Raw genomic sequence first — 24,747 nt, forward strand, 5'->3', positions numbered from 1 at the left:
AGGACTTGCGAGGTCCGGCTACATCTCACCCACTAAGGGCAGGGAGAGGACAGGATGTCCCCAAGTCCCCAAAGTGGGAGTGCCCTCCCCCACCCCACCCCACCTCCCTAAAAAAACCTGGCCTGAGTCCAGGGACCAGAGCAAGCAGTAGTGCCCAGGCACGCTTTCATCTTTCATGACACCTGCCAGTGGTCTGCACATACCCCAACCTCCTGGAACTCACAGCCCCTTCCTCCTGACCTCTGGGTGCTAGATGACCCAGGAAGGAGAGGGGAGCATTAAGCTCCTAAGCTGGAGGTCCCATGCATCCCCCGGGGAAGCAGCCCCAGCAACTGCAACTGCCTTGGGAATGGGGGCCATGGTCCCTCGGGCACCAGTGGGGAGCTTGGCACAGGCGGACCTGGGCTCCACCAGAATTCCCAGGACACAGGCTGCCACCTTCACTTGCCCTCGGGGTAGAACACTGACCAGCCCCCCCGCCCCCAGCTGACTGCACTGCTGGGGAAGGCCGAGAGTGTGCAGCAAGGGCCCGGCCTACCCCTGGGGGAAGCCTGATGAAGCCGGCGAGTACAGGGACGGTCGCTGCAGTCAGGGTGGGCAGGCGGGGCAGACCAGCCTGTGCCACGTGTGGAGCAAGTCACTTGGACACCGTTGAGGCAGGGCAAAGCAGGCCCTCCTTGCGTTTCCTCCCTCACTGGACGCAGGCTGAGCACACTCAGCGAGAGAGGCAGAAAGGACTGGGAGCAGTCACCCCAGGGCACAGACCCTGCCCAGCCTGCACGGGTGCGCGGGATCCCAGGGCTCTTGGGTCCAGACACACAGGTGCTGGGCCATGCCCTCATGGGGCTACAGGGAAGCCCCAGCGGCCTGTGCTCCAAGAGGTGTGGGGCAGCTTGGAAGGTGCCAACGGCCACACCAAGGACCTTGGCATGGCCCAGCACCCGGAGCCGAGCGTCCCCACACCTGCACCCACAGCAGCCGTATGCCATCTTGAAGATCTTCACTAGGAAGCGATCTCCAGTCCCGGCCAGGAGTGAGGCCACCTACAGGAAGGAGACACAAATGTGCTCCTCCGGACACAGTGGGGCACTCCTGGCATCCACTGGGTCCTCTGTGGGCACACCCACCCCAGATTGCCCCCTGCCACAGCCCAGGCCCAGCTACCTGACGGCACACTGCTGAGAGCAGCTTGTCCGCTGTGCAGAGACACAGCCCCCACCCCTGCCAGCCAGGCTGCCCCACGCTTCAGGGCAGTACCCGATGCTGCCTAGGCTGCCGTGGGGACGAGCCAGGGCCGGGCCCTGTTCTGAGGGCCACCCAGAACCCTCGGGTGCTGGCTCAGATTCAGGCAAGTGTCGCAGAGCATGGGATGCAGGCTAGGGGAACTGGCAGAGCCTCTGGGCCCCGCCGTCTTTCCTGCGTGTGCAATCTGTGCTTGGCCGTGCAACACCTCGAAGGTCAGAGAGCCACTCAGCGATCCAGGCCAAGGCTGGACCGGGTCCCAGAGAGGGACACGACCTACCCTGACACCGCCCTCATTCCTGAAGCGGAGCTACTTGCAAGATGGAGTGGATGCAGGGGTTCCAAGGCAGAGCAGCCCTTTTAGCCTTCTCGGGATGGAGGCAGCCAGCACAGGGCCCCCTCCTGACCGTGAATGAGTGAGTGTGTGTGTCAGTGTGTGTGAGAGCGAGAGTGCTGCCCCCTCACGTGGTCCTGTGTGTGTGTGACTGTACGTGTGTGCACACTCCTCTCAGGCTCCTCCCAGGGTCACCTGTGATGCTGAGACAAGGCAGCCTGCAGGGAGGGTGTCACCTAGGAGGCGAGCAGAGGGACAGGCAGCTGGGCCTTGGGGCTCCCTCCTGCTCTGGGGAGCCCCTTTTGCCTGAGAGGAACAATCAAATCCTCCTGCCACAGGCACACGGCCAGCCAGGAGCAGAGCGGCCCGCCAAGGGCAGGGCTACTCCGCAGGACCCTGGTGCTCCAAGCCTCCACCTCGCTGGTGGGACCGGGGACGCGGCCCCAGGAGTGGGTGGGCATGGCCTCCAAGGGGGAAGGCCCCTGTGCAGGAGCGGGCAGGACAGGGAGCCTCACAACAAGCCAGGAGCCCTCAGGAAAAGCCTGCGTGTGCTGATGACACGAGAGGCCAACCGTCTGCCTGACCATCGCAGGCCCCTGAAGCACAGTGACTGTGCTGGAGCACAGGAGCAGCAGCCTGGGACCCAGGACTCGGTGCCTTTCCCACAGCGCACGGTGACATGTCAGCAAGGACAAGCCCAGGGACAGGGACAGCACAAGGGCCCCACGTAGCCTTGGGCACTTGCAGCGGTGGGGGTGCAAGTGTGTGGGGAGACTCTGGGCCCCTGAGGCCTGAGATCTGGGGTTCCCCCAAGAACAGGTCGCCATGAGGCCCAACAGGGATCAGGGCACATCAGCCCCTCCCAGGGCTGCCTGGTGATGCCCCTGGGCAGGCGCTGGCATGCTCTCCCGGGAGAGCACCCTAGACTCCCGGCCTGCGGGTTTGGAGGAGGAACCTCCTGGAGCTGCCCCACCCGCAGGGCCGGCGCAGGACAGGGCACCCACTGCCCAGGACCTACCTCCCCGGGGCCGCCCAAACCAGGAAGAGCAAGAGCCCCAGCTGACGCCTCCCGGGGCCGGGACACCTACGTGCTTGAGGGGGGGCGGGTGGAGGGCCACACCCTCGGGTGAGGGGCACCGGAGAACTGCTGCGTCCCTTGTCGGGAAGCGCCCAGAGCCCCGACAGAGGGCAAGGGCCTCAGTTGTGCCCCTTCCTGGGGTGCTGCCCGGGCAGGCAGCGGGAGGAGCGGTGCAGGGTTCCTCCCCCCCAGAACCGGCCGGGCCACGCCCTGGGGCACACAGGCAGGGCCAGGAGGGAGCGCCGGGACAGGTGGGGGCCAAGTGAAGCCGCAGGGGCCGGCGCTCGCGCCAGGGGCGAGGGCAAGTGTGGATCGACAGGGTGACGCCGCGCTCCTTGCGCCACTCCGGGTGTAGGGGGCCCAGTTGCCTAGTGACTCTCATATTGCATGATCGTTTCGGCGTCTTCGCCGTGAAAAAACCAAAAGGCAGTGAGTCTGAAACAATTAGACCACGCCACAGGTTAGCTCGGAGCAAAGGCTGCGCACATTCTTTCGTGATGGAAAGCTTCGGGAAATGTCTCCCGCTCTGGCCTTCCTGCTGACAAAGGAACATGGCCCAAAGACGCAGGGCTGGCATGTCCCCGCAGGGCCTCGTAGGCTCGAGAGAGACACCGGGCGGCAGTGTGCAGCCTGCAATCGCAACAACCTCGGCCCGGCCTCCGCGACTCCCGCTCGGCGGCACTTTGCTTTTCAGAACGTTTGAGATAGTGCTGTGAAAGCAGTGGCAGGAATCCCACCCCCAAGATGGCAACGGCGGAAGCGCGCGCCGCGTGCGTGTGTGTGGCCGAGCCCCATTCGCCAGCCGGCCGCCGGGACTCCTGGGTGCCGCTCGTTCTCGCACCCTGCGCGTGTGCACGGCTGGTCTGCTACGCATGCGCGGAACGGCATTGCGTCTATGGTCGGAACGTCTGACAGAGCGTCCGCCCGCCGAGGCCTAGACTCTATGGTGCCTACGCATGAAGATAGGCCGACTATATAAGGACTGCGCAGGCGTGGGAGCGCCTCTTTTCCTTCGGTGCGGTGAGTATTCGTGAGGCCTCATTCGTCAGGTGCTCTTACGGTTTCTCTGCTCTCGCTTCGGGCCTGTGCTAGTTTTCCTTTCCGACTGTGCCTGTTTCGTTACAGCCACCGAAGATCCTGGTGTCGCCATGGGCCGCCGCCCCGCCCGGTGGTGAGTTCCCAATCTGTAGTTTTACTTTTGCGAAAATCAAGGCGAAGGGCCTTCGGCGGTTACAGCCATTAGGTTGGGTCGCGCATATTTCGGATTCTTGTCTTGGAAGCTCTTTCTGTGTCCACCCGATGTCTTCCGGGACGCTTTTAACTTTGTCCTCTACTCCGTTCCGTTTTCCTTCGAGTTTGGCATTTTGTGCTGCTTTGCAGCACGTCTCGTTACCTGGCACATGGACCCAGTGCTGCGTGTGCGGCTCCAAGTGCCGGAAACAACGTCAGCCTTGCCTCCCTGCGTCGGCCGCCATTTCGCCGCTCCGAGCGAGTGCCCCGTGCGCTCAGCAGCCTGGGTTTCTTTGCGGACGCCCTGCCCTCCGGCTGCACCCCGGCCTCCTCCCTGCGTGTCCCCCGCAGGGGGGCGCTCGGCGCCCAGCACGCCTTTGCGCGGCGGATTAGCCGCCACGTGCCTGGAGGACTTTGGTCGAACGGCCCGTGTGTGCGCAGGAGGGGAAGGTTGTCTTACCTCCCCAGCCCGGAGAAGCTGGAAAGTAATTGCCTCATGGGAAGCTGTGGGTGCAGCCGGGCGCTTGAGCTTTTCTTCGTCCCACTGGTTTGTGTTGTGTGGTCTTTTACGTTGGACTGGCCATGCACCCCGTGAGGAGGTTGACATGTTCTCCAGGCCTTTCCCTGTCCCCTTCAGAGGCCTAGTGAGATTCCTTGGGAAGCCCACCCAGTTTGGGGTTCTTTTTCCTCCTGCAGCTACCGGTACTGTAAGAACAAGCCATACCCCAAGTCTCGTTTCTGCCGAGGTGTCCCTGGTAAGTAGAGCAACCTTCCTTTCTGCTTTGGCACTGCTCAGTCCCTTGTGGCAGCCCCCGCACATCAAACCTTGCGACTCTTTCAGATGCTAAGATCCGCATCTTTGACCTGGGTCGGAAGAAGGCCAAGGTAGACGAGTTCCCGCTGTGTGGCCATATGGTTTCAGACGAGTATGAGCAGCTGTCTTCAGAAGGTGAGGCCTGGCGCCAGCCCAGCATTTTCCTCCAGACTGCCAGCTAACCCATGGCGCTGGAGCTGGGAATGGTAGTCTTACCTCGGCCTGTTTCTCCCTGCCAGCCCTGGAGGCTGCCCGTATCTGTGCCAACAAGTACATGGTGAAGAGCTGTGGCAAGGATGGCTTCCATATTCGAGTGCGACTGCACCCTTTCCACGTCATCCGCATCAACAAGATGCTGTCCTGCGCTGGTGCTGACAGGTGACTTGGCCCTTAGAAGGCATCTTCCCCTTACTTACAACCTGTGTTGGGGTCTTGCTTAAATCTGAGTCCTGGTAGCCAATCAGGCTGTAGGAATAGCCCACTGAGCTGCCTAGGGTTTTCAGGAACATGCCCTGTGCCTGCCACCAGATGCCTCTAAATGACTGTCCCTGTTAGGCCTGGGAGGGAGGCTGGCAGAGAGCTGGGGACAAGGGGTGGTGGGTGGCCCTTGGCAACGCTCACAGCAGTTAGGAGCCATGTGCCCTGCAGCCAATTAAGCCGACCAGCTCCCCTAGGCCATGGGCGCCTGGTGTGCAGTGGCTGCAGACAGCATTCTCCTTGGTAGTGTATGCAGCCTGTTCCTTGTACGGGTTGCTCTAAGGGACCTCGGAGACAGCCCTTCAGTGGCAAAGCCTGCTTCTGACCTCATGCTGTTCCTCATCTAGGCTGCAGACAGGCATGCGGGGTGCTTTTGGAAAGCCCCAGGGCACAGTCGCCAGGGTTCACATTGGCCAAGTCATCATGTCCATCCGCACCAAGCTGCAGAACAAGGAACATGTGGTTGAGGCCCTACGCAGGGCCAAGTTCAAGTTTCCTGGTCGCCAGAAGGTCAGTAGTGTTTCAGCCTTTTTATCCCACTGGACTGACCCCTGGCCTCCTGAGTCAACTCGCTCTTCCCTGCTTTCAGATCCACATCTCCAAGAAGTGGGGCTTTACTAAGTTCAATGCAGATGAATTTGAAGACATGGTGGCCGAGAAGCGGCTCATCCCTGATGGCTGTGGGGTCAAATACATCCCGAACCGTGGTCCCTTGGACAAGTGGCGAGCTCTCCACTCGTGAGGCCTCTGCTGTTCTGTGCTCCTAAATCTGACCAAAATAAATCTTGATTGTTGATTTGCTTTGTCTCTTGGTTCAGCTCACTTGCAGGATTGCTGCCCGAGGTCTCACGGTCCTTTCCCTTCAGAAGTGGGCTGACCACAGAGAATACCAGGAGGCCAGAGCTGGCATTTGGCAGAATGCATGGCAAACAGACCATGGAAAGGAGTTTGTCTTGCTTTATTTGAAAGCAGGGAACAGATAAAACTGGGGTGCAATGGTTCGCTGTAGAGGGCCCCGGGAAGCAGCCGAGGCTTAGGACCTGTAGGTGGCTGCTTGGTCCCAAGTGGAGCAGTCTGCCACAGGAGCCAGTGCGCCCTGTCACATCCCATCTCAAGAAGGGTGCTTGGGGGGGCTGGCAGCTGTTTTGAGGTTCTGGGGGAATGTTAGGTGTCCCGGCGAGCCCAGGGATCTGAGGGCTTGGTTCCCACTTAACAGGTTCTTCCCGTACTGTGAGGAGACCTGGTTTTTGTAGTCTTACTTACTGTCCTTGAGGATTTTTTTAACCTTGGGGAGATAAGAATAAGTATGGGTGTAACCAACACTTGTACAGCTCTGGGACCAGCATGGCACAATGGATTATACCAGTGCTAACAGCCAGTTGCAGCTGTGCCACTTGCCCAGCTCCAGGTTTGTGCGTCTGGGAAGGAGGTGGGTAAAGTCCTTGGGCTCCCTTGGGTGTGGGAGAGTCGGAGCTTGGCCCTTGCTCAGCTGGTGCAGTTGGCCCAGCATTGTGACAGGAGATTGCCGTCATTCTGCTGGTCCCCGGAAGTGTTGTTAGTGGTTCAGGGGAGACTTGCTAGGATCAGGCTTGTGGCTCATGGTTGTAGTGGCCTGAACACACCAGCCGATGAGGAGCTGGGCATGCCTGGGCAGTTGCTAGGCTACTCTCTGGGTCACAAAGAATCTTCCTCCCCCCCCCCCCCCGTTTGCGAATTAGATTTTGACTGTAACTGCATTATTTCATCCCAGTAGCAATTGGGATCTTTTTAAAGATGCGTTTATTGGAAAGTTGGATATACAGAGGAGAGACAGATGTACAGAGGACGAGCTAGAGGAAGATCTTCTGCAGATGGTTCACTCCCCACGTGACCGCAACTCTTGGAGCTGAGCCAATTTGAAGCCAGGAGCTGCTTCTGGGTCTCCCACGTGGGTGCAGGGTCCCAAGGCTTTGGGCCATCCTCCACTGCTTTCCCAGGCCACACATAAGCAGGGAGCTGGATGGGAAGCAGGGTTGTTGGGATTAGAACCAGTGCCCATATGGGATCCCGGGCATGCAAGGTGAGGACCTTAACCACTACGCTATCGTGCCAGGCCCAGCAATTGGGATCTTAATGCTTTGCTGGTGATTTGTGCGAGTTTTTTATACAAATCCCACTGGCATACTTGCTGCACGGGTGTGCTATTCCTTTCTGGCTTTTAGCCCCAGTGTTCAGGTTTCAGTTTTGTCTCACATAGTAAAATCTTTGGATCTGTTTTTCCCGCTGAGCTGCCCTGCACCCTCTCCAGCTGTGCTTGTCTCCATTCCAGACACTTCCTGGTAGCCTGACAAATGGGGATGGCATGAGGCAAGCCTCAGGGCGCCTGGCTTTAATCTGGTAATTCCACACAGACCAAGCCAAACTAAAAACTAATGGAGGAAGGCTATAGTTCCTGCAGCCTCTGGGGCAGGGGAAGACCAAGGTTGGAGTCCTCAGGGTAGTGTCATCATCACGTGCGTGGGGGAGGTCAGGCCACACGGGCCAGCTCAGGGGGCAGCAGTGAGAACAGCAGAGCAGCCAGGCTCAGGGGCTGGATGCGCCTCGCCGCCTGGTTAAGCTCCACCTCCACAGGGTAGTGGTCGCTGATTTTCAGGGCCTGGGGACAGCAAGTGGGAAGAAGCATGAGGTTGGAGGGCTCCCTGCCTGGACTGCCCTCTGAGCAGTGCCCCAGTCCTGTCCTGTACCTCCTCCTCTGTGAGCTGGAAGTTGCTGGCAAAGTCGAAGGCAGCGGCAGACTGCACCAGGCTCTGGCAGCGCTCCCCGTGCAGTACGATGCGGTCATAGGTGCAGTGGGTGCTGGCCCGCACCGTGGTGTCTTCCCCGTCGGCGATCACCCAGTGGAAGCCAGGCTCTGTTCGCAGGAGCAGCTTGCTAAGGCGCTTTTTGGCCAGCGAGGCACAGTCGGCATTGAAGTCTCCGAGCAGGATCACGTCCTGGAGGTGGCAGCGTGCTGGGGGGCAGGCCCTCGCCGCTCTGGCCACATCCTGCCCCTGTCAGCCACTCAGCCTTACCTTGTTCTGCCAGTGCTGGGAGGCATCCAGAAACGCGTCGTAGAGGGCAGTAAGCTCCTTCTCCACATCCTTCGGGGTGCTGTGTAGCGGGACCAGCACCAGGCTGGGGAGTACTGCAAGGCGCACAGAGCCAGGGCTGCTGCTGTCCATGTGCGCCCCCCAGACTCCACGCCCCAGACCCCCATTTCCCCTTCCTACCCTTGCTGGGCAGAGTGAAGTGGGCCACAAAGGGCTCCCGGGCGAAGAGGTCATCCTGGTCATGGTACACGTAGGAGTCCAGTACCTGTGTCTTGTGGGACCTGAGAGGACCAGAGGGTGGCCAGCAGTGGCTGCAAGCTGCCGACTGGGCTTGCGGTGCCTCTGGCTGAGCTCATGCTGCAAGAGGAACTTCTAGCCAGCTGCCATGCTTCCTAGAGGCTACAACTTCCTGTTACTCCAATAGTTAGTATGCCAAAGACCTTTTTACTTGTGCTTAAAGTACGTGGGGGTGTGGTGCGGTCACGAGTTGTGCTGCACTGGCACCCTACTGCATTCTCATCACCGCAAAGAAACCTCCTGCTGCAGCTGTCAGTAGTTCCTCCGTTCCCTCCTCTGCAGCCTCTCCCAGCTACTGGTTCAGATTCTGAACTTGTCATACAAATGCAATGAAATACTACGCGACCTTTGTGTCTCAGTGCTATCCTTCAACAGTGTTTTCTGCTGGTCTGTCTTCCTTGTCGTTGCTAAATACTATTGCAGCGTAAGGGTAGACCGCACGTTGTGCACCACCCATCCATTGTGACCATGGATGGACAGGTGGGCTCCGTAGGGCCTGATTATGCTTCATGTCAGGGGCATTGCTCCCTGGGAACACTCTACTGCATCTGGAACACCACATAATTCCATGTGCCCCTTTCACTGACGTTGGCACCCATATAGATCCTGATACCAAAACCCTCCACTGCCACGCACAGCCCATCTTCCCAGGGCCCTAGGTCTGTTTCTGAAAATCAGGCCCAACCAAGGCCCATAAGCAGATCCCACTGAGCCTCTCCTTAGAACCCACTACCAGTCACTCCCTTTCCAGGGGCCAGGAGACAGGAAGAGGGGCCCCACATTTGTGCTTGGAGAACGCTTCCTGCTACATGAACACACTGGCAGAGAGCAGAGGAGGGGCGGCTGTACCCGGTCTGTTCTTGCCCCCACCACGCTTACCGATAGATGTACACATACTTCTCCATGTAGGTGCTGCGCCCCAACAGCTGGCTGCTCAGCGAGCTGTAGGGCCCAGAGCCGTCGAGTCTGTGAGGACCAGAGGGATGCGCACGCTCAGGGCCTTGGTGGCCCTGGACGGGGCACACAGAAACACAGAAGCCTGCTCACCTGTTGAGTTCTCGCAGCAGTAGGGCGACAGCATGGTCAGAAGGGTCCACCACCTCCTGCAGCACCATTATGTCACAGCGGGCCACAATCTACAAGAGCAACCCTACCTGGTGCCAGCTGCTGCAGTAGGGGGGCTTGGCAGAGGTGTGGCCAACAGTGGCATGGCTCACCAGCTGCAGCCCGGAAAGCACAGTGGCACTATAAAGGACCTGGGGAAAGATTGCATGCCATCCCCACCCACATCGCACCCATTTCACAGAAGAGGTGACTGAGGCCAATGGCAGCTCAGGAGTGTGACCTGCACATCTGCACCCTCGTTGCTCGAGTCCCCTCGGCTCTGCGTTCTGCTCTTAGTCACCCAAGCCTGGCATCCCCCCAAGGCCCAGCTTCCCTGCAGCAGTGAACATACTCGAACTAAGGTGTCCATCACCTCCACCTGGGCGATCTTGACCAGCGTCAGCCGATGAGTGTTGAAGGCGCAGATTCGGAAGGTCTCCATGCCCCTGGTCAGGAGCAGCAACAGCAGCACAGCCGGGCAGAGCATGGCCACGGGCAGCCGCACACCACGCGGGCTCTCCCACATGCACACGTTTCTGTTTCTGTGGAGGCCTGGGGGCACAGCACCAAGAGGAACACATGCACCCCCAAGCCACCCTGCCTCCTCCAGGGGCAACTGCTCACATGCCAACAACCCCCAACACCTCCTAGCTTTTCTTGGTCAAAGTTATGGTCGGGGCCCGGCGGCGTGGCCTAGCGGCTAAAGTCCTTGCCTTGAACGCCCCGGGATCCCATATAGGCGCCGGTTCTAATCCTGGCAGCTCCACTTCCCATCCAGCTCCCTGCTTGTGGCCTGGGAAAGCAGTCGAGGACGGCCCAAAGCCTTGGGACTCTGCACCCGTGTGGGAGACCTGGAAGAAGTTCCTGGTTCCCAGCTTCGGATCAGTGTAGCACCAGCCCTTGTGGTCTCTTGGGGAGTGAATCATCGGACGGAAGATCTTCCTCTCTGTTTCTCCTCCTCTCTGTATATCTGACTTTGTAATAAAATAAATAAATCTTTTTAAAAAGTTATATTTAAAAAGTTATGGTCGGATACACATTGTAGCAAACGCGAGTGGCAGCCGCATGGGTCAGAGGCTCTTCTGTGCGCTCACCAGCTCAGCGGCTGTCCCGGGCCCTGCTTCTCCTCCCCAGTGGCCGTGATGTCCCTCCTGCCTGTGCCGAGCCCCTGACAGCTGCCAGGGCACTGTCGGTCCCTGGGACTCTGACTCCTTTGGGAATATGCCTGTTGTCAGAATTTGCTTCTTCTTCTCCCCCCCCTTTTTTTGTTTGTTTTGTTTTGTGTTTTTTTAAAGAATGTGGTATTAGCCTAACTCCAGTGTGTACTCTCACAGGCAGCAGCCAAGAAGGAAATGGTTTCATCTTTTTAATTTATTGATTTTTATTGCAAAGTCAGATATATATAGAGAGAGGAGAAACAGAGAAGATCTTCCATTCGATGGTTCACGCCCCGAGTGACTGCAACGGCTGGTGCTGCGCCGATCCGAAGCCAGGAGCTTCTTCTAGGTCTCCGACATGGGTGCAGGGTCCCAGGGCTTTGGGCCGTCCTTGTCTGCTTTCCCAGGCCACAGGCAGGGAGCTGGATGGGAAGTGGAGCTGCCGGGATTAGAACCGGCGCCCATATAGGATCCTGGCACGCTCAAGGTGAGAACTTCAGCTGCGAGGCCACCATGCTGAGCCCTTGTTTTATTATTTTAATATTTCTTTTGGGGCCTGGTACAATGGCTTAGTTGGCTAATCTTCCCCTTTAAGTGCCAGGATCCCATACGGGCACCAGTTCATATTTCAGCTGCCTGGCTTCCCATCCAGCTCCCTGCTGGTGGCCTGTGAAAGCAGTCGAGGACAGCCCAAGGCCTTGGGACGCTGCACCCGTGCGGGAGACTTGGAAGAGGCTTCTGGCTCCTGGCTCCTGCCTTTGGACTGGCTCAGCTCGGGCCGTTGTGGCCACTTGGGGAGTGAATCAACACATGAAAGATCTTTCTCGGGGCCCAGCGGCGTGGCCTAGTGGCCAAAGTCCTTGCCTTGAACGCCCCGGGATCCCATATGGGTGCTGGTTCTGATCCCGGCAGCTCCACTTCCCATCCAGCTCCCTGCTTGTGGCCTGGGAAAGCAGTCGAGGACGGTCCAAGGCTTTGGGACCCTGCACCTGCGTGGGAGACCCAGAAGAGGTTCCTGGTTCCCAGCTTCGGATCAGCGCAGCACCAGCCATTGTGCTCACTTGGGGAGTGAATCACCGGATGGAAGATCTTCCTCTCTGTCTCTCTTCCCCTGTGTATATCTGACTTTGTAATAAAAATAAGTAAATTTTTACCAAAAAAAAAGAAGATCTTTCTCTCTGTAAATCTGAGATACAAAAACATCTGTAAATCTAAGAGACAGAGAGAAAGATCTTTCATGCGATGATTCACTCCCCAAGTGGCCGCAATGGCTGGAGCTGAGCCGGTCCAAAGGCAGGAGCCAGGAACTAAGGTCTCCCACGTGGGTGCTGGATCCCAAGGATCTGGGCCGTCCTCCACTGCTTTCTACACACGTGGACACACCGTACCAGGCATTTAGCCTAACACTTAAGACAACTGTGTCCTAATCAGCGTGCTTGGGTTCAACCCAGATCTGCTCCCAATTCTAGTTCTGTTCCCTGGCTGGGTCACCGACACCTACACGGGAGACCCAGGTTGACTCTTCTGACTCCCAGGTTAAAACTGGCCCATGATGTGTGCCGGAAAATGGCAGCTCACTTTGCCTCACAAATAAGCCAATTTGTTAAACAAATATAAATGTGCATACAGGTGCTGATGCTGTGGCATAATGAGTTAAGCCGCCGATTGTAGCACTAGCAGTCCATAGGAGTGGCAGCTGGGAGTCCCAGCTGCTGCGTCACTGGTCCAGTTAACGATGGCACATGTGGGAAAGCAGCAGAGGGAGTCCCGAGCCCTTTTGCCCCTGCATCAGGCAGAAGGCCTGGGGGAGCTCCCGGCTCTCGCCTGACCCAAGCCCTGCCTGGAGAGTGAGACAGTGGGGGTAAACACTCTCCCTCTGCCTCTCCTTCCCTCTCTGCAGTTCTGCCTTTCCAATAAATAACAATATTTCCAAAAAATCAAAAATTTAAAGTATATACAAATACCTGAGTTCCTATTCTTTAAAAATATATAAAAACAAATTAGTTGGGCATGATATGATGGCCTAATGGCTAAATCCTCACTTTGCACTCGCCGGGATCCCATATGGGCACTGGTTCTAATCCCAGCAGCCTGGCTTCCCATCCAGCTCCCTGCTTGTGGCCTGGGAAAGCAGTGGAGGACGGCCCAAAGCTTTGGGACACTGCACCGCGTGGGAGACCCGGAAGAAGCTCCTGGCTCCTGGCTTCGGATCGGCTCAGCTCCAGCCATCGTGGCCGCGTGGGGAGTGAATCAGAGGATGGAAGATCTTTCTGTCTGTATCTCCTTCTCTCTGTATATCTGCCCTTCTAATAAAAAATGAAAAATTCTTTTAAAAATGATTATTTAAAACATTCTTTTCTTGAGGCTTGGAGTGGTTGAGACCTTCTTTTGTTGTGGTGCTCACATCTCACCCTGACGGGCCTGGGTTGAGTCCAGCCTCTGTTCCTGATTGCAGCTCTTGGGTAATGTAGTCCCTGGAAAGTAGCAGGTGCTGGCTTAAGTGAATGGGTCCCCGCCATGCACGTGTGAGACCTGGCCTGTGTTCGTGGGGCTGTGCCATGCTGAAGCCTGGACTGAGGTTTGCGTGACTGATTGGTTTCAGGTGCCCACGTGGGTGGCAGGAGGCCAGTCAGTTGAGCCATCTGTGTTAGCCTCCAGGTCCTGCATCAGCACAAAACTGGAGTCACCAAGCGAAGCGAGGCCTCACAAGCACACCAATGGTGCAGCTATCTAAAGCACCAGGCTAAATTTAGGCTCCCTATTTTTAACTTTTTATAGTACCACATTGTTTTCCATCAGTGCTGTTCCACTTTACATTTCCAATAACAGTACATAAGGATTTAACGTCATTCTTTTACTTTATTTTAAAAAGGGCTTATTTATTTAGACGATAGAGTTACATAGAGGGAGAGACAGAGAAAACAAAACAAAACAAAATAAACTTCCATTCGCTGGTTCACTTCCCAAGTGGCAGCAACAGCCAGGGCTGTACCCAGGTCTCCTGCACAGGTGCAGGGTCCCAAAGCTTTGGGCCGTCCTCTGCTGCTTTCCCAGGCCACAGGCAGGGAGCTGGACGGGAAGTGGAGCTGCCGGGATTGCAGCACTAATACAAGATGTCGGCAGGATAACCTGTAGCAAATCCTGGCCCCAACCTCATTCTCTTCAAATGCTGTTGCTAGTCTTCGAGCCAGGCCACCAACCTGCAGCCACCCTCCTCCAGGAGTCGCAGAGAAGCCTGATGTTTCTGCTTTCTCTCCCGGACTCCCTCACTCCACCTTGCAGAACTGCGCTGTGTGATGCTGCCCGCACTGCATCTTATCTTCTGAGCCGGTCTTCCCCACCACTTTCTGCTCTTTGCCTCAGCTTCAGCCCAATGGAACCCCAGCTTAGGTTCAGCCCCACAGCTCCATTTCTGCCTGTATTGCTGTCTTTCCCGGCTGCACCATTTGCCTTTGCTTTCTAACCAACTGTTGTGTCACTCTGCCAGTCTGCCTCTCCTGCCTGCGGCCTATTCTGGGATCCCATGGCTGTACACGGCAGCCCTAGGCTGGCAGGGGCACGCGCAGGACCACTCTGGGCTGAGACCACAACAGACAGGAAGAACAAGAGAGAGCCAGGGTTTTGCCCTGACCCCACCTCACTGCAAAGCCCAAGTTGTGAGGTTCCCTTCCCTTCCTCCCCTCCCTGGGTCCCTTTTGGCCTCAGCCCAGGGGCTCTCGTACCTGTGCACACCACGTTGTCATCAGGCCCGCCTCAGTATCCAGCAGATGGAGGCAGCCTAGGGACTCTCATCAAGCAACTGCCTGGGTGGGGATCCGAGAGAAGAGAGGAAGGAACTGACTTTCGCAATCACTCCGCTGCGGCTGGCCCAGCCTGGCCCCGCCCTTGCTGGCTCTGCTCTCCAGCGGCAGGCCCTGGCCAATGAGAGAGGACAGACCCGTGGCTCCAAGAATCTGGCAGTCCCGCAGCCTGCTGACTTGGAGCAACGATGCCCCGCCCACTTCCCACAACTAGAAGTCACCTAAGTGCAGGACCCTGGGCTGGGAGGAGCTGCTGGCTGGGAGTGTCCCCCAGGCTCCAGAGAGGCGTGTTGCTACAAGCCTACAACCAGAAATAGCCCATGCACCAACCACACTGCCATGCTTATGGCAGACAAAGGAGCTGTCCTATAAGTCTTTTTAAGAATTAAAAATAGGAGCAGGCAGACCCAGTGCAATAGCCTATTGGCTAAAGTCCTAGCCTTGCATGTGCCGGGATCCCATATGGGCACTGGTTCTAATCTTGCCTGCTCCACTTCCCATCCAGCTCCCTGCTTGTGGCCTGGGAAAGCAGTGGAGGACGGCCCAAAGCCTTTGGACCCTGCACCCGTGTGGGAGACCTGGAGGGAAGCTCCTGGCTCCTGGTTTCCCAGGAGCTCGGCTCAGGCCGTTCTGGTCACCTGGTGAGTGAAGCAGCAAAGGAAAGATCTTTCTGTGTTTCCTTGTCTCTGTAAATCTAATCTGCCTGTTAAATATATATATATATATGTATATATATATGTTAAGATTTATTTATTTTTGTTGGAAAGATATACAGAGAGGAGGAGAGACAGAGAGAAAGATCTTCCGTCCAATGATTCACTCCCCAAGTGAGCGCGACAGCCTGAGCTGAGCCGATCCAAAGCCAGGAGCTTCTTCCAGGTCTCCCACGCGGGTGCAGGGTCCCAAGGCTTTGGGCCGTCCTCCACTGCTTTCCCAGGCCACAAGCAGGGAGCTGGATGGGAAGTGGAGCTTTCGGGATTAGAAACAGCGACCATGTGGGATCCCGGCACATTCAAGGCGAGGACTTCAGCCACTAGGCCACGCAGCTGGGACCCCAAAACAAATATTTTTTAAAAATAGATCTATGAATTTGTTTATTTGAAAGGCAGAGAGCTAGAGGGGAGGCCAGCTAATCCCATTCCCTAAATGGCTGCAATGGACAGGGCTGGGCCAAGCTCCAGCCAAGAGATTTTGAGCCTCCCACATATTGCAGGGCCCATGCACTTGGCCACCCTTTGCTGCTTTCCTGCGCATGGCAAGGAGCTGGCTGTAGCAGCTGGGACCTGAAGCGGTGCCCATATCAGATGCTGGTGCTGTGGGCCACTGTTCAGTCTGTTGTGCCACAATGAAGGCCCAGAAATTTGATTTGTTTTTAAATCAAGTTATGGTTTAAAAAAGGAAAATATGGGAGGTGGTGGTTTAATGGGGCACCGTCATTGATGACACGTGCCACTTGTCTGGTTAATTGACAACGAAGAGAGAACAGGAAGAGTTTCCGCACTCTGCCCTTCCTACCTCCTCTCGCGCCATTCAAGTTCATTGAAGGTGCGAAAAATGCAACCTACCCCTCCGGCCTTGTGCTGCACCATTCACAACAACTGAGAGCCCAGAAATTAGTCCAGAGGTTCTGCTCACCTGGCCCCTCCTGCCTCCTGTTGTGCTGCATTAGGCTAGTTAACTATAGAAAAACTTTGGGCTCTGCTAACTCCCTGCCTGCCTGAAACTTTGTACTGCATGGCCCTCAATCTGATTGGAGGATGAGAGCTTAAAAACCCCAACTTTGGCGGGTCGGCGCAGTGCCTCCTGGGGTGTAGTGGGAACTGCTATCACCAAGCTACACTTGGGTCCATGTGATCTCTCCCAATCCACAACAGTGGCAGTGTAACATAGTACACAAAATGTCCAAATACGGGGCCCAGCGGCGTGGCCTAGCGGCTAAAGTCCTAAGTCCTCGCCTTGAAAGCCCCAGGATCCCATATGGGCGCTGGTTCTAATCCCGAAAGCTCCACTTCCCATCCAGCTCCCTGCTTGTGGCCTGGGAAAGCAGTGGAGGACGGCCCAAAGCCTTGGGACCCTGCACCCGCATGGGAGACCCGGGGTGAGGTTCCAGCTTCCCGGCTTCAGATCGGCGCGCATCGGCCCGTTGCGGCTCACTTGGGGAGTGAATCATCGGACGGAAGATGATCCTTTCTGTCTCTCCTCCTCTGTGTATATCTGGCTGTAATAAAATGAATAAATCTTTTTTTAAAAATGTCCAAATACGAAGCAAGAATCCCATACATGTGCTGGTTTGATTCCTCACTGCCCTGCTTCCCATCCAGCGCCCTGCTTGTGGCCTGGGAAGGCAGTGGAGGACGGCCCAAAGCCTTGGGACTCTGCACCCTTGTGGGAGACCCGGAAGAAGCTCCTGGCTCCTGGCTCCTGGCTTTGGATAGGCACAGCACCAGCTGTTGTGGTCGCTTGGGGAGTGAATGAACAAACGGAAGATATTTCTCTCTGTCTCTCTTCCTCTCTCTACATATCTGACTTTGCAATAAAAATAAATCTTTTAAAAAAAGATATACAGAGAGGAGGAGAGACAGAGAAAGAGATCTTCCATCGATGGTTCACTCCTCAAGAGGCTGCAAAAGCTGGAGCTGAGCCAATCCAAAGCCAGGAGCCGGGAGCTTCTTCTGGATCTCCCACACAGGTGCAGGTCCCAAGGCCTTGGGCCGTCCTCCACTGCTTTCCCGGGCCACAAGCAGGGAGCTGGATGGGAAGTGGAGCTGCTGGGGTTAGAACCCTAACCCTAGCCCTTTTTTTAAGATTCATTTATTTTTTAAAAAGATTTATTCATTTTATTACAGCCAGATATACACAGAGGAGAAGAGACAGAGAGGAAGATCTTCCGTCCGATGATTCACTCCCCAAGTGAGCCGCAACGGGCCAGTGCGTGCCGATCCAAAGCCGGGAACCAGGAACCTCTTCCAGGTCTCCCATGCGGGTGCAGGGTCCCAATGCATTGGGCCGTCCTCCACTGCTTTCCCAGGCCACAAGCAGGGAGCTGGATGGGAAGTGGAGCTGCCGGGATTAGAACCGGCGCCCATATGGGATCCTGGGGCTTTCAAGGCGAGGACTTAGGACTTTAGCCGCTAGGCCACGCCGCCGGGCCCTAAGATTTATTTTTAAGATATACAAAAAGAAAGAAAAAACAAAACTAGGGGGCTGTGTGTGGTGTAGTGTGTTGAGCTCACTCCTATAGTGCTGCTGTTCCATCTGGGGGCCAGTTCCAATTTGAGTTCCAGTTGCTATACTATTTTTTTTTTAAGATTCATTTATTTTTATTTGAAAGACAGATTTTACAGAGATAGGAGGGACAAAGACAGCCAGAGAGATTCCATGTGATGGTTCACTCCACAAACGGCCTCGACAGCTAGGGCTGGGCTGCAAGCAGCAGCTTCTCCCAGATCTCCATGTTGGTGCCCAGGCACAAGGACTCTCTGGGTGCATTAGTAAGTGGAGCAAACAGGATTTGAAATGGTGCTCATATGGGTGCTGGCATCAGAGGCAGTGGCTTATCTTCCATGTGGGTACAGGAGCCCAAAGACTTGGGCTGTCCTCCACTGCTTTCTCAGGCACATAAGCAGGGGGCTGGATGGGAGCTGGGCCAATCTGAAGCCAGGAGCCAGAAGCATCTTCAGGGTTTCCTACACGGGTAAAGAGTGCCAAGGACTTGGGCCAACCACTACTACTTTCTCAGGCTATAAACAGGGAACTGGATCAGAAGCAGAGCAGCCAGGACACGAATCAGTGTCCATAAGGGATACTGGTGCTTTCAGGCTGAGGATTAGCCAGTTGAGCTATTGCATATGCTACTGCATATGAGCCCATATATAGGTCTTTTTAAAGAAGTATATGAAGCTTGGCTGCTGGTGGGTGCCAGGCCAGGATCGTCTCCACGCTTGGAGCCCCGATTCCAGCCACTGCGTCCACACGGTGACGTGTCTCTGGGCGGCCAGTGTGCCATTCGGTGCCAAGATCCACCTGCTGGCTGCCTGGTGGCCAGCTCTGGGGTCTGGGCTCTGAATTGCTGCTTTGGTATCTCCATGTTAAGCTCACTGTACTTCTGGGATGTCAATCAATCCTAAAGACTCCCAAAGACAGAGTAACTTTTCCTTTGAAGGTTAGCGAGGGTACTGAGACCTGGTAGGTTACAGGAGAGGGACCAGATGATCTTTATGGATAAGACTGATACACCGGCCTCCTTTAAATCCAAGTGTAGTACTTGCAATCACTGAACAATGCTGAGCACCGAATACCAGTCCATGCAAAAGCTAAGGCTTGGGGCTTGTCTAGCAGGACCATATCCTATAACCTGACATGCTGATGGATCAGGAAACGGGTCATATTAGGCAGGGCCATGACATTAAGTAGCACACGAGAGAACCATATGCAGGGGTAGATTCTGTGGGGGATGTGTGGGCCAAACCCCGTGGAAATACTAACCCCACTGGTTAGCTCAAGAGTTGGGGGGTGATGGACTAAGCTAGGTGTGACCAAGGAACCTGCTATCACTCACAGGTAAAGGAACCCACAACAGTCTGGACTGGTCAAGGCAGCAGCACCCAAATGTGTATCCTGAGTAGGGCATGGGGTGGGCCGGGCTGCAATGATTACCAGCTCATAGAAGGCCAATTGGAAGGCCAAACTATACCAGACACTGGCCTAAAACTCAATGGCGTGTATGAGAACTAGGTCTGGGAGTGGGTCAAGTGGAAGAACTTGGGAAACTCCCCTGGCAGGTTATAGATTCTGCTGGTGAACATGTGGTCCAGACCTGAGGGTCAGACCTGGGGGCAAAGTAGCTCCAATGGCTGGCTGGCCAATGTGCGAAATGGTAATGGAACGGGGCGTATTGGGCAGGACTGAGCAAACCTAGCCAACAAGCAAAATTAGAAACCAGGATGGAGCACAGCTCATGCCAAGCTAGGCTCTTGCACTTGCTGGTCTGCGTGAGCCAGGGACGCTAAGCCAAAGCATCTAAGGCAGGGGTTGGAACAGGTGAGGGGCTGTGCCAAGCTGAGTCAGAGCCACCACTGGCATGCGCGCGATCTATGGCTGGGAACAGGCCCGGTTGGGGAGCTAAGGGGACACCCTAGCTGGGTTGAGATTCCCACCAAGGGGCGCGTGGGCTGGAATGGGGCTGCGTTCTGATCTGGATATGGCTATAGTCTCCCTTGGCACAAGTGTGGACTGGGACTGGATGCACCAAGCTGGGCCAGACTCCAACACCATCTGGTGTCCTGGAGGACCAGGGTAGATGTGGGACGGACTAGGCTAGGTCTCAGCCCCTACTGAGCCATGTACGAGCTGTATATAGGTATGGACAAGCCATGGCTGGGCTGAAGCATCCAACAGCAAGGACCAGTTTGGATTGAAGGCCAGTCAGGAAAAGCCACTGTTCCTGATAGGACAGGAGGTGAACTGAGTAGGGCTGGCCCATGGACCCACTGGTATGCGCAAAATCTGGCATTGGGAGAGGTTCTGGTGGAGGAGCCTGGGCAACTCCCCTGGCAGGACACAGACCCGGCAGGTGAGCGCAAAAACCATGAAAGGAAACAGCCCAGAACAGGCCATGGAAAGTTTCCCACTGGCATACACATGGCATGGGTTGGGGGCAGACCAGGCTGAACCAGTTCACATCACCCACTGGTGAATCCGAGCACCAGAACAGAGTGTGGGTCGAGCCAGGTTAGGTCACGACAAAAACCAGTGCGCATTACAGAATGCCAAGGTGAGGTTGCCTGTACCTGTGACTGCAGTGCCCAACCGGCACGTGAGAACCAGGGATGTAGGGGGTGGAGCCAGCAGGGGAATGAGGGGTGGTTCCCTTGCTGGACAGCTACTCCCACTGGAGAGCGTGAGCTGGGATGGGGCAGACCAGACTAGGCAGGGCTATAACACCTGTGGGCCTCATGTGGACCAGATCAGGGAAAAGCCAGGCTGGGCTGATTATTCCTATTGGTGCAAACAAAATTAGAGTGGGTGAGGGTTGGTTGGGCTTAGCTGCAGCATCAGCTGGCAGAAGCTGGCACTGGGGGCTAGTTCTGTCAAGTTAAACCACAGAACCACCTGGAGAGTGCATCATCCAGGAGTGGGAGAGGCCTGGGAGGGAAATAGTGGGCTCCTTCCTCTTGGGCTACCACTTCCACAGGAGGGCACAAAAACCAGGACAGGGACTGGGTTGGCTAGACAGAGAGGCACTCAACAGCATCTGTGTGGGCTGGATGGAGGGCCTGGTTGGGTTGAACTAGGCTTCATGTCCATTGCCATGTATGAGAGCCGAATGGGGTGTGGGACAGACTGGACTACTGCTACACATGCTGGCAAACCAGGGTGGGGGTGGGCCTGGTGGGGGTTATTGTGGGTCGCTCTGACTAGGCTGCAGCTCCCACTGGTTTATGCGAGGGCCGAGTATGTGCTGGGCAGAATCAGGCTGGACTGCAACACGCACTGGTTCCAGTGGAAGTCGGGGCTGAAAACAGAACCAACCCAGCAATTGCAACCACCAGCTGATCAGGGTGATGGACTGTACTGGACCCTGTACTTGCTAGTATATAAAAGAATCTGGTCTGGAAACACCTCAGACAAAGTTTCTTTGGGGATCTCCCCAATCGAAATGCCAGATCAGAACCCTAACCAAGAAAAGACAGAGGACAGAACAGGTCAATCAACCACCTCAGCTATATGTTGGCAGTGAAAAACTGGGCAAACGGAGACTCTATGATGGACTATGTCAATCAGTGGGTTCTTCAACGACCTCATCAAGCTTAGAATGGCGAGATTGGGGCCCAGTGCGATAGCGTAGTGGTTAAAGTCCTCGCCTTGCATGCCCGGGATCCCATACGGTTGCCAGTTCTAATCCCGGTGGCCCCACTTTCCATCCAGTGCCCTGCTTCTGGCCTGGAAAAGCAATGGAGGACCGCCCAATGCATTGGGACCCTGCACCCATGTGGGAAACCCAGAAGAGCTCTTGGCTCCTGGCTAAAGATTGGCTCAGCTCAGGCCGTTGCACTCACTTGGGGAGTGAGTCATCGGACGAAAGATTTTCGTCTCTGTCTCTTCTCCTTTCTGTATATCTGCCTTTTAATAAAAATAAATCTTTTTAAAAAAGAATGGTGGGGCCCGGCGGCGTGGCCTAGCAGCTAAAGTCCTCGCCTTGAACGCCCCGGGATCCCATATGGGCACCGGTTCTAATCCCGGCAGCTCCACTTCCCATCCAGCTCCCTGCCTGTGGCCTGGGAAAGCAGTCGAGGACGGCCCAAAGCCCTGGGACCCTGCACCCGCGTGGGAGACCTGGAAGAGGTTCCTGGTTCCCGGCTTTGGATCGATGCACACTGGACCATTGCGGCTCACTTGGGGAGTGAATCATTGGACGGAAGATCTTCCTCTCTGTCTCTCCTCCTCTCTGTATATCTGACTTTGTAATAAAAAAAAAAAAATCTTAAAAAAAAAAAGAATAGTGAGACTGGCAATGATTCATAACTGTTGCTCTATGAAACCACTTGAGCAAGACCCTCGGAGCATGCCCCACATCAGGGACCTGGGGTGGGTGGGAGACCGGGTGGGGCTTCTACCTCAATATCCCCCTTTATCTCAGATACATGAAGGAAAAAATGTGGAAATAATAGTCTTACCCAATTTCCTGTAGCCCTTGAACCCTGTTACCCTAAGTAACTATGCAAAGATTGTCAAAAATATACTAAAAATGGAAAAAATATACAAACAAAAAAAGGATTATATGAAGGTGGTACAAAATGGTGAATTCTTTTTAAAAGATTTACTTACAGGCCCGGTGCAGTGGCCTAGCAGCTGAAGTCCTCGTTTGCACATGCCGGGATCCCACATGGGTAACGGTTCTAATCCCGGCAGCCCCACTTCCCATCCAGCTCCCTGCTTGTGGCCTGGGAAAGCAGTGGAGGACGGCCCAAAGCCTTGGGACCCTGCACCCAAGTGGGAGACCCGGAAGAGGCTCCTGGCTCCTGGCTTTGGATAGGCACAGCACCGGCCTTTGCAGTCACTTGGGGATTGAATCATCGGAATGGCAATTTTCCTCTCGTCTCTCCTCCTCTGTGTGTGTGTGTGTGTGTGTGTATGACTTTCCAATTAAAGTAAATAAATCTTTAAAAAAAGAAAAGACTTACTCGAAAGGCAAAGTGGCAGAGAGGCAGCGACTGAGTGACGGACTGATACGACAGCTGCTCTGTCCGCTGATTCACTCCCTCAGTGTTCGCCATGGCGGAAGATTGTCCTTTTCTTTCTTTTTTTTAATTTTAATATTCATTTATTCATTAATTACATTGTATTACATGACACAATTTCATAGGTACTGGGATTCTCCCCCCCCTTCACCCCAAACCCTTCTGGCATTTTCTTTCTTTTTAAACATTTTACTTATTTTATTTATTGAGAGGTAGATTTACAGAGAGAAGGAGAGGCAGAGAGAAACTTTATTTTCCATCTGCTGGTTCACTCCCCAAGTGGCCAACAGCAGGAGCTCAGCCAATCCAAAGTCAGGAACTTCTTCTGGGTCTCCCACACGGGTGCAGGATACCAAGGCTTTGGGCCGTCCTCAACTGCTTTCCCAGGCCACAGGCGGGGAGCTGGATGGGAAGTGGAGCTACCTGGACTAGAACCGGCGCCCATATGGGATCCCGGGCCGTTCAAGGTGAGGACTTTAGGCGCTAGGCCATGCAGCCGGGCCCAAGGCTAGGACTTTAGCCATTGAGTCATCACATAGGGTCCAACCATGAGATTCTGTCATGCCAATTTAAATCAGTAAAAAATAAATGGAACCTGGTGCAGAAGCCTAGTGGTTAAAATCCTCACATTGCGGGCCCTGTGCTTGCTAGAACATACAAGAAACTAGTCTGGGAATACCTCAAAGTTTCTTTGGAGATCTCCCCAATCGAACTGCTGGACTCAGAACTCTAACCAAGAAAAGACAGAAGACAGAACGGGACAGTCATTCATCTCAGCTATATGTTGGCAGCAAATTATGGGGCAAACGGAGACTTTATGATGGACCATATCAATCAGTGGACGACCTCATCGAGCGAAACGGGTAGCAATTCATAACTAGAGAACTATTAACACCACTTGGGCACATATCTCGGAGCATGCCCCACATCCGGGACTTGGGGTGGGCGGGAAACCGGGTGGGGCTTCTCCCTCAATGTCCCCCTTTACCTCAGATGCAGGATGGAAACAATATGGACATAATAGTATTACCCACTTCTCTATCCCCCTGAACCTTTTTTTTCCTTTTTTCTTTTTTTTTTCTTTTTCCTTTAACTGTAATTAACTATGTAAAGATTGTCAACAACAATACAATAAAAAAAATGGTAAAAAAAAAAAATCCTCACATTGCATGTACTGGGATCCAGTATGGGTGTCAATTAATGTCTCAGCTGCTGCACTTCCCATCCTGCTCCCTGCTTGTGGCCTGGGAAAGCGGTCCAGGACGGCCCAAAGCCTTGGGATGCTGTAATTGCACGGGAGATGCAGAAGAAGCTCCTTGCCCCTGGCTTCGGACCGGCTCAGCTCTGGGCATTGTGGCCACTTGGGGAGTGAACCAGCGGATGGAAGATCTTTCAGCTCTCCTGCTCTGTATCTGACCGATAAAAAGAAATCTTTTTTTTTTTAAAAAGGGGGGCAGTCAAGTAAGGGCATCTCAGACTTCGAGTGACTTCTTCATATTCTGCTGCTCAGCTCATGAGTGAACAGAAACCGCTAGTGCTGCTGCTGGCGGCCTCGAGCCGGGGTCCCGCTAGAGAGAGGGCGGAGCCGGCGTGAGGGCAGTGGCCCGCGGCCCCGCCCCGCTGCCGTCAAGCGTCCCGATGCGTTTTTGCGACACCAGGCAGGGAGCCGGGCGCTGGAGCGGCCCGCTTTCCGGCGGCGGTAGGGCGTGTGCGCCGGCGCGGCAGGCGCTCCGAGGCCGCTGGCGGCCCCGCCCGGCCAGAGCGCCAGGCCAGGATCGGCCGTGGTTTGACCCACCGAGTGACCTTGGTTGAGTTCCCCTGTGCGGGAACCTGTCACTGCCGCCTCGCTGAAGTGCTTTAAATCCCAGAGGCACCCAGAGCGCCCTGCTGCGGGCTGCACAGCGGC

General features: G+C 55.4%; 2 protein-coding genes and 1 non-coding gene across 4 annotated transcripts; 2 read left to right on the forward strand and 1 right to left on the reverse strand.

Annotated features, from left to right (window-relative positions):
• Nucleotides 1-3,667: 3,667 nt before the first annotated feature.
• RPL10 (ribosomal protein L10) lies at nucleotides 3,668-5,971 on the forward strand. The gene is made up of 6 exons (XM_058658793.1): nucleotides 3,668-3,825; nucleotides 4,581-4,639; nucleotides 4,726-4,833; nucleotides 4,938-5,076; nucleotides 5,523-5,685; nucleotides 5,765-5,971. Exons 1-6 carry the CDS (start codon nucleotides 3,803-3,805, stop codon nucleotides 5,915-5,917), a joined length of 645 nt encoding a protein of 214 aa, XP_058514776.1. The 5' UTR covers nucleotides 3,668-3,802; the 3' UTR covers nucleotides 5,918-5,971.
• Nucleotides 5,341-5,475, forward strand: LOC118760822 (small nucleolar RNA SNORA70). The gene has a single exon (XR_004997001.2). It is a non-coding gene; the product is annotated as a small nucleolar RNA SNORA70 (small nucleolar RNA).
• Nucleotides 5,972-7,678: 1,707 nt separating the features above from the next.
• DNASE1L1 (deoxyribonuclease 1 like 1) lies at nucleotides 7,679-14,681 on the reverse strand. 2 transcript variants are annotated; one of them, XM_004598903.2, is made up of 8 exons: nucleotides 14,524-14,681; nucleotides 9,997-10,196; nucleotides 9,588-9,676; nucleotides 9,420-9,506; nucleotides 8,424-8,524; nucleotides 8,226-8,338; nucleotides 7,899-8,147; nucleotides 7,679-7,810 (listed from the first exon to the last, which is right to left on the reverse strand). In XM_004598903.2, exons 2-8 carry the CDS (start codon nucleotides 10,168-10,170, stop codon nucleotides 7,682-7,684), a joined length of 942 nt encoding a protein of 313 aa, XP_004598960.2. In that variant the 5' UTR covers nucleotides 10,171-10,196; nucleotides 14,524-14,681; the 3' UTR covers nucleotides 7,679-7,681. The 2 variants fall into 2 exon arrangements, with proteins under 2 accessions (XP_004598960.2, XP_058514345.1); XM_058658362.1 differs by lacking the exon at nucleotides 9,420-9,506.
• Nucleotides 14,682-24,747: the final 10,066 nt, after the last annotated feature.

The sequence above is a fragment of the Ochotona princeps genome, chromosome X, assembly GCF_030435755.1.
Source record: "Ochotona princeps isolate mOchPri1 chromosome X, mOchPri1.hap1, whole genome shotgun sequence".
In the NCBI taxonomy this organism is placed as follows: domain Eukaryota; kingdom Metazoa; phylum Chordata; class Mammalia; order Lagomorpha; family Ochotonidae; genus Ochotona; species Ochotona princeps.

Coding starts and splice junctions, on each gene's coding strand:
- DNASE1L1 (XM_004598903.2), bottom strand. CDS start 10,170: ATGTGGGAGAGCCCGCGTGGTGTGCGGCTGCCCGTGGCCATGCTCTGC. Junction 8,339..8,423: donor CTTCACTCTGCCCAGCAAGG/GTAGGAAGGGGA, acceptor TGCGCCTTGCAG/TACTCCCCAGCCTGGTGCTG. Junction 7,811..7,898: donor TCCAGCTCACAGAGGAGGAG/GTACAGGACAGG, acceptor TGCTGTCCCCAG/GCCCTGAAAATCAGCGACCA.
- RPL10 (XM_058658793.1), top strand. CDS start 3,803: ATGGGCCGCCGCCCCGCCCGGTG. Junction 4,834..4,937: donor TGAGCAGCTGTCTTCAGAAG/GTGAGGCCTGGC, acceptor TCTCCCTGCCAG/CCCTGGAGGCTGCCCGTATC. Junction 5,077..5,522: donor TCCTGCGCTGGTGCTGACAG/GTGACTTGGCCC, acceptor TTCCTCATCTAG/GCTGCAGACAGGCATGCGGG.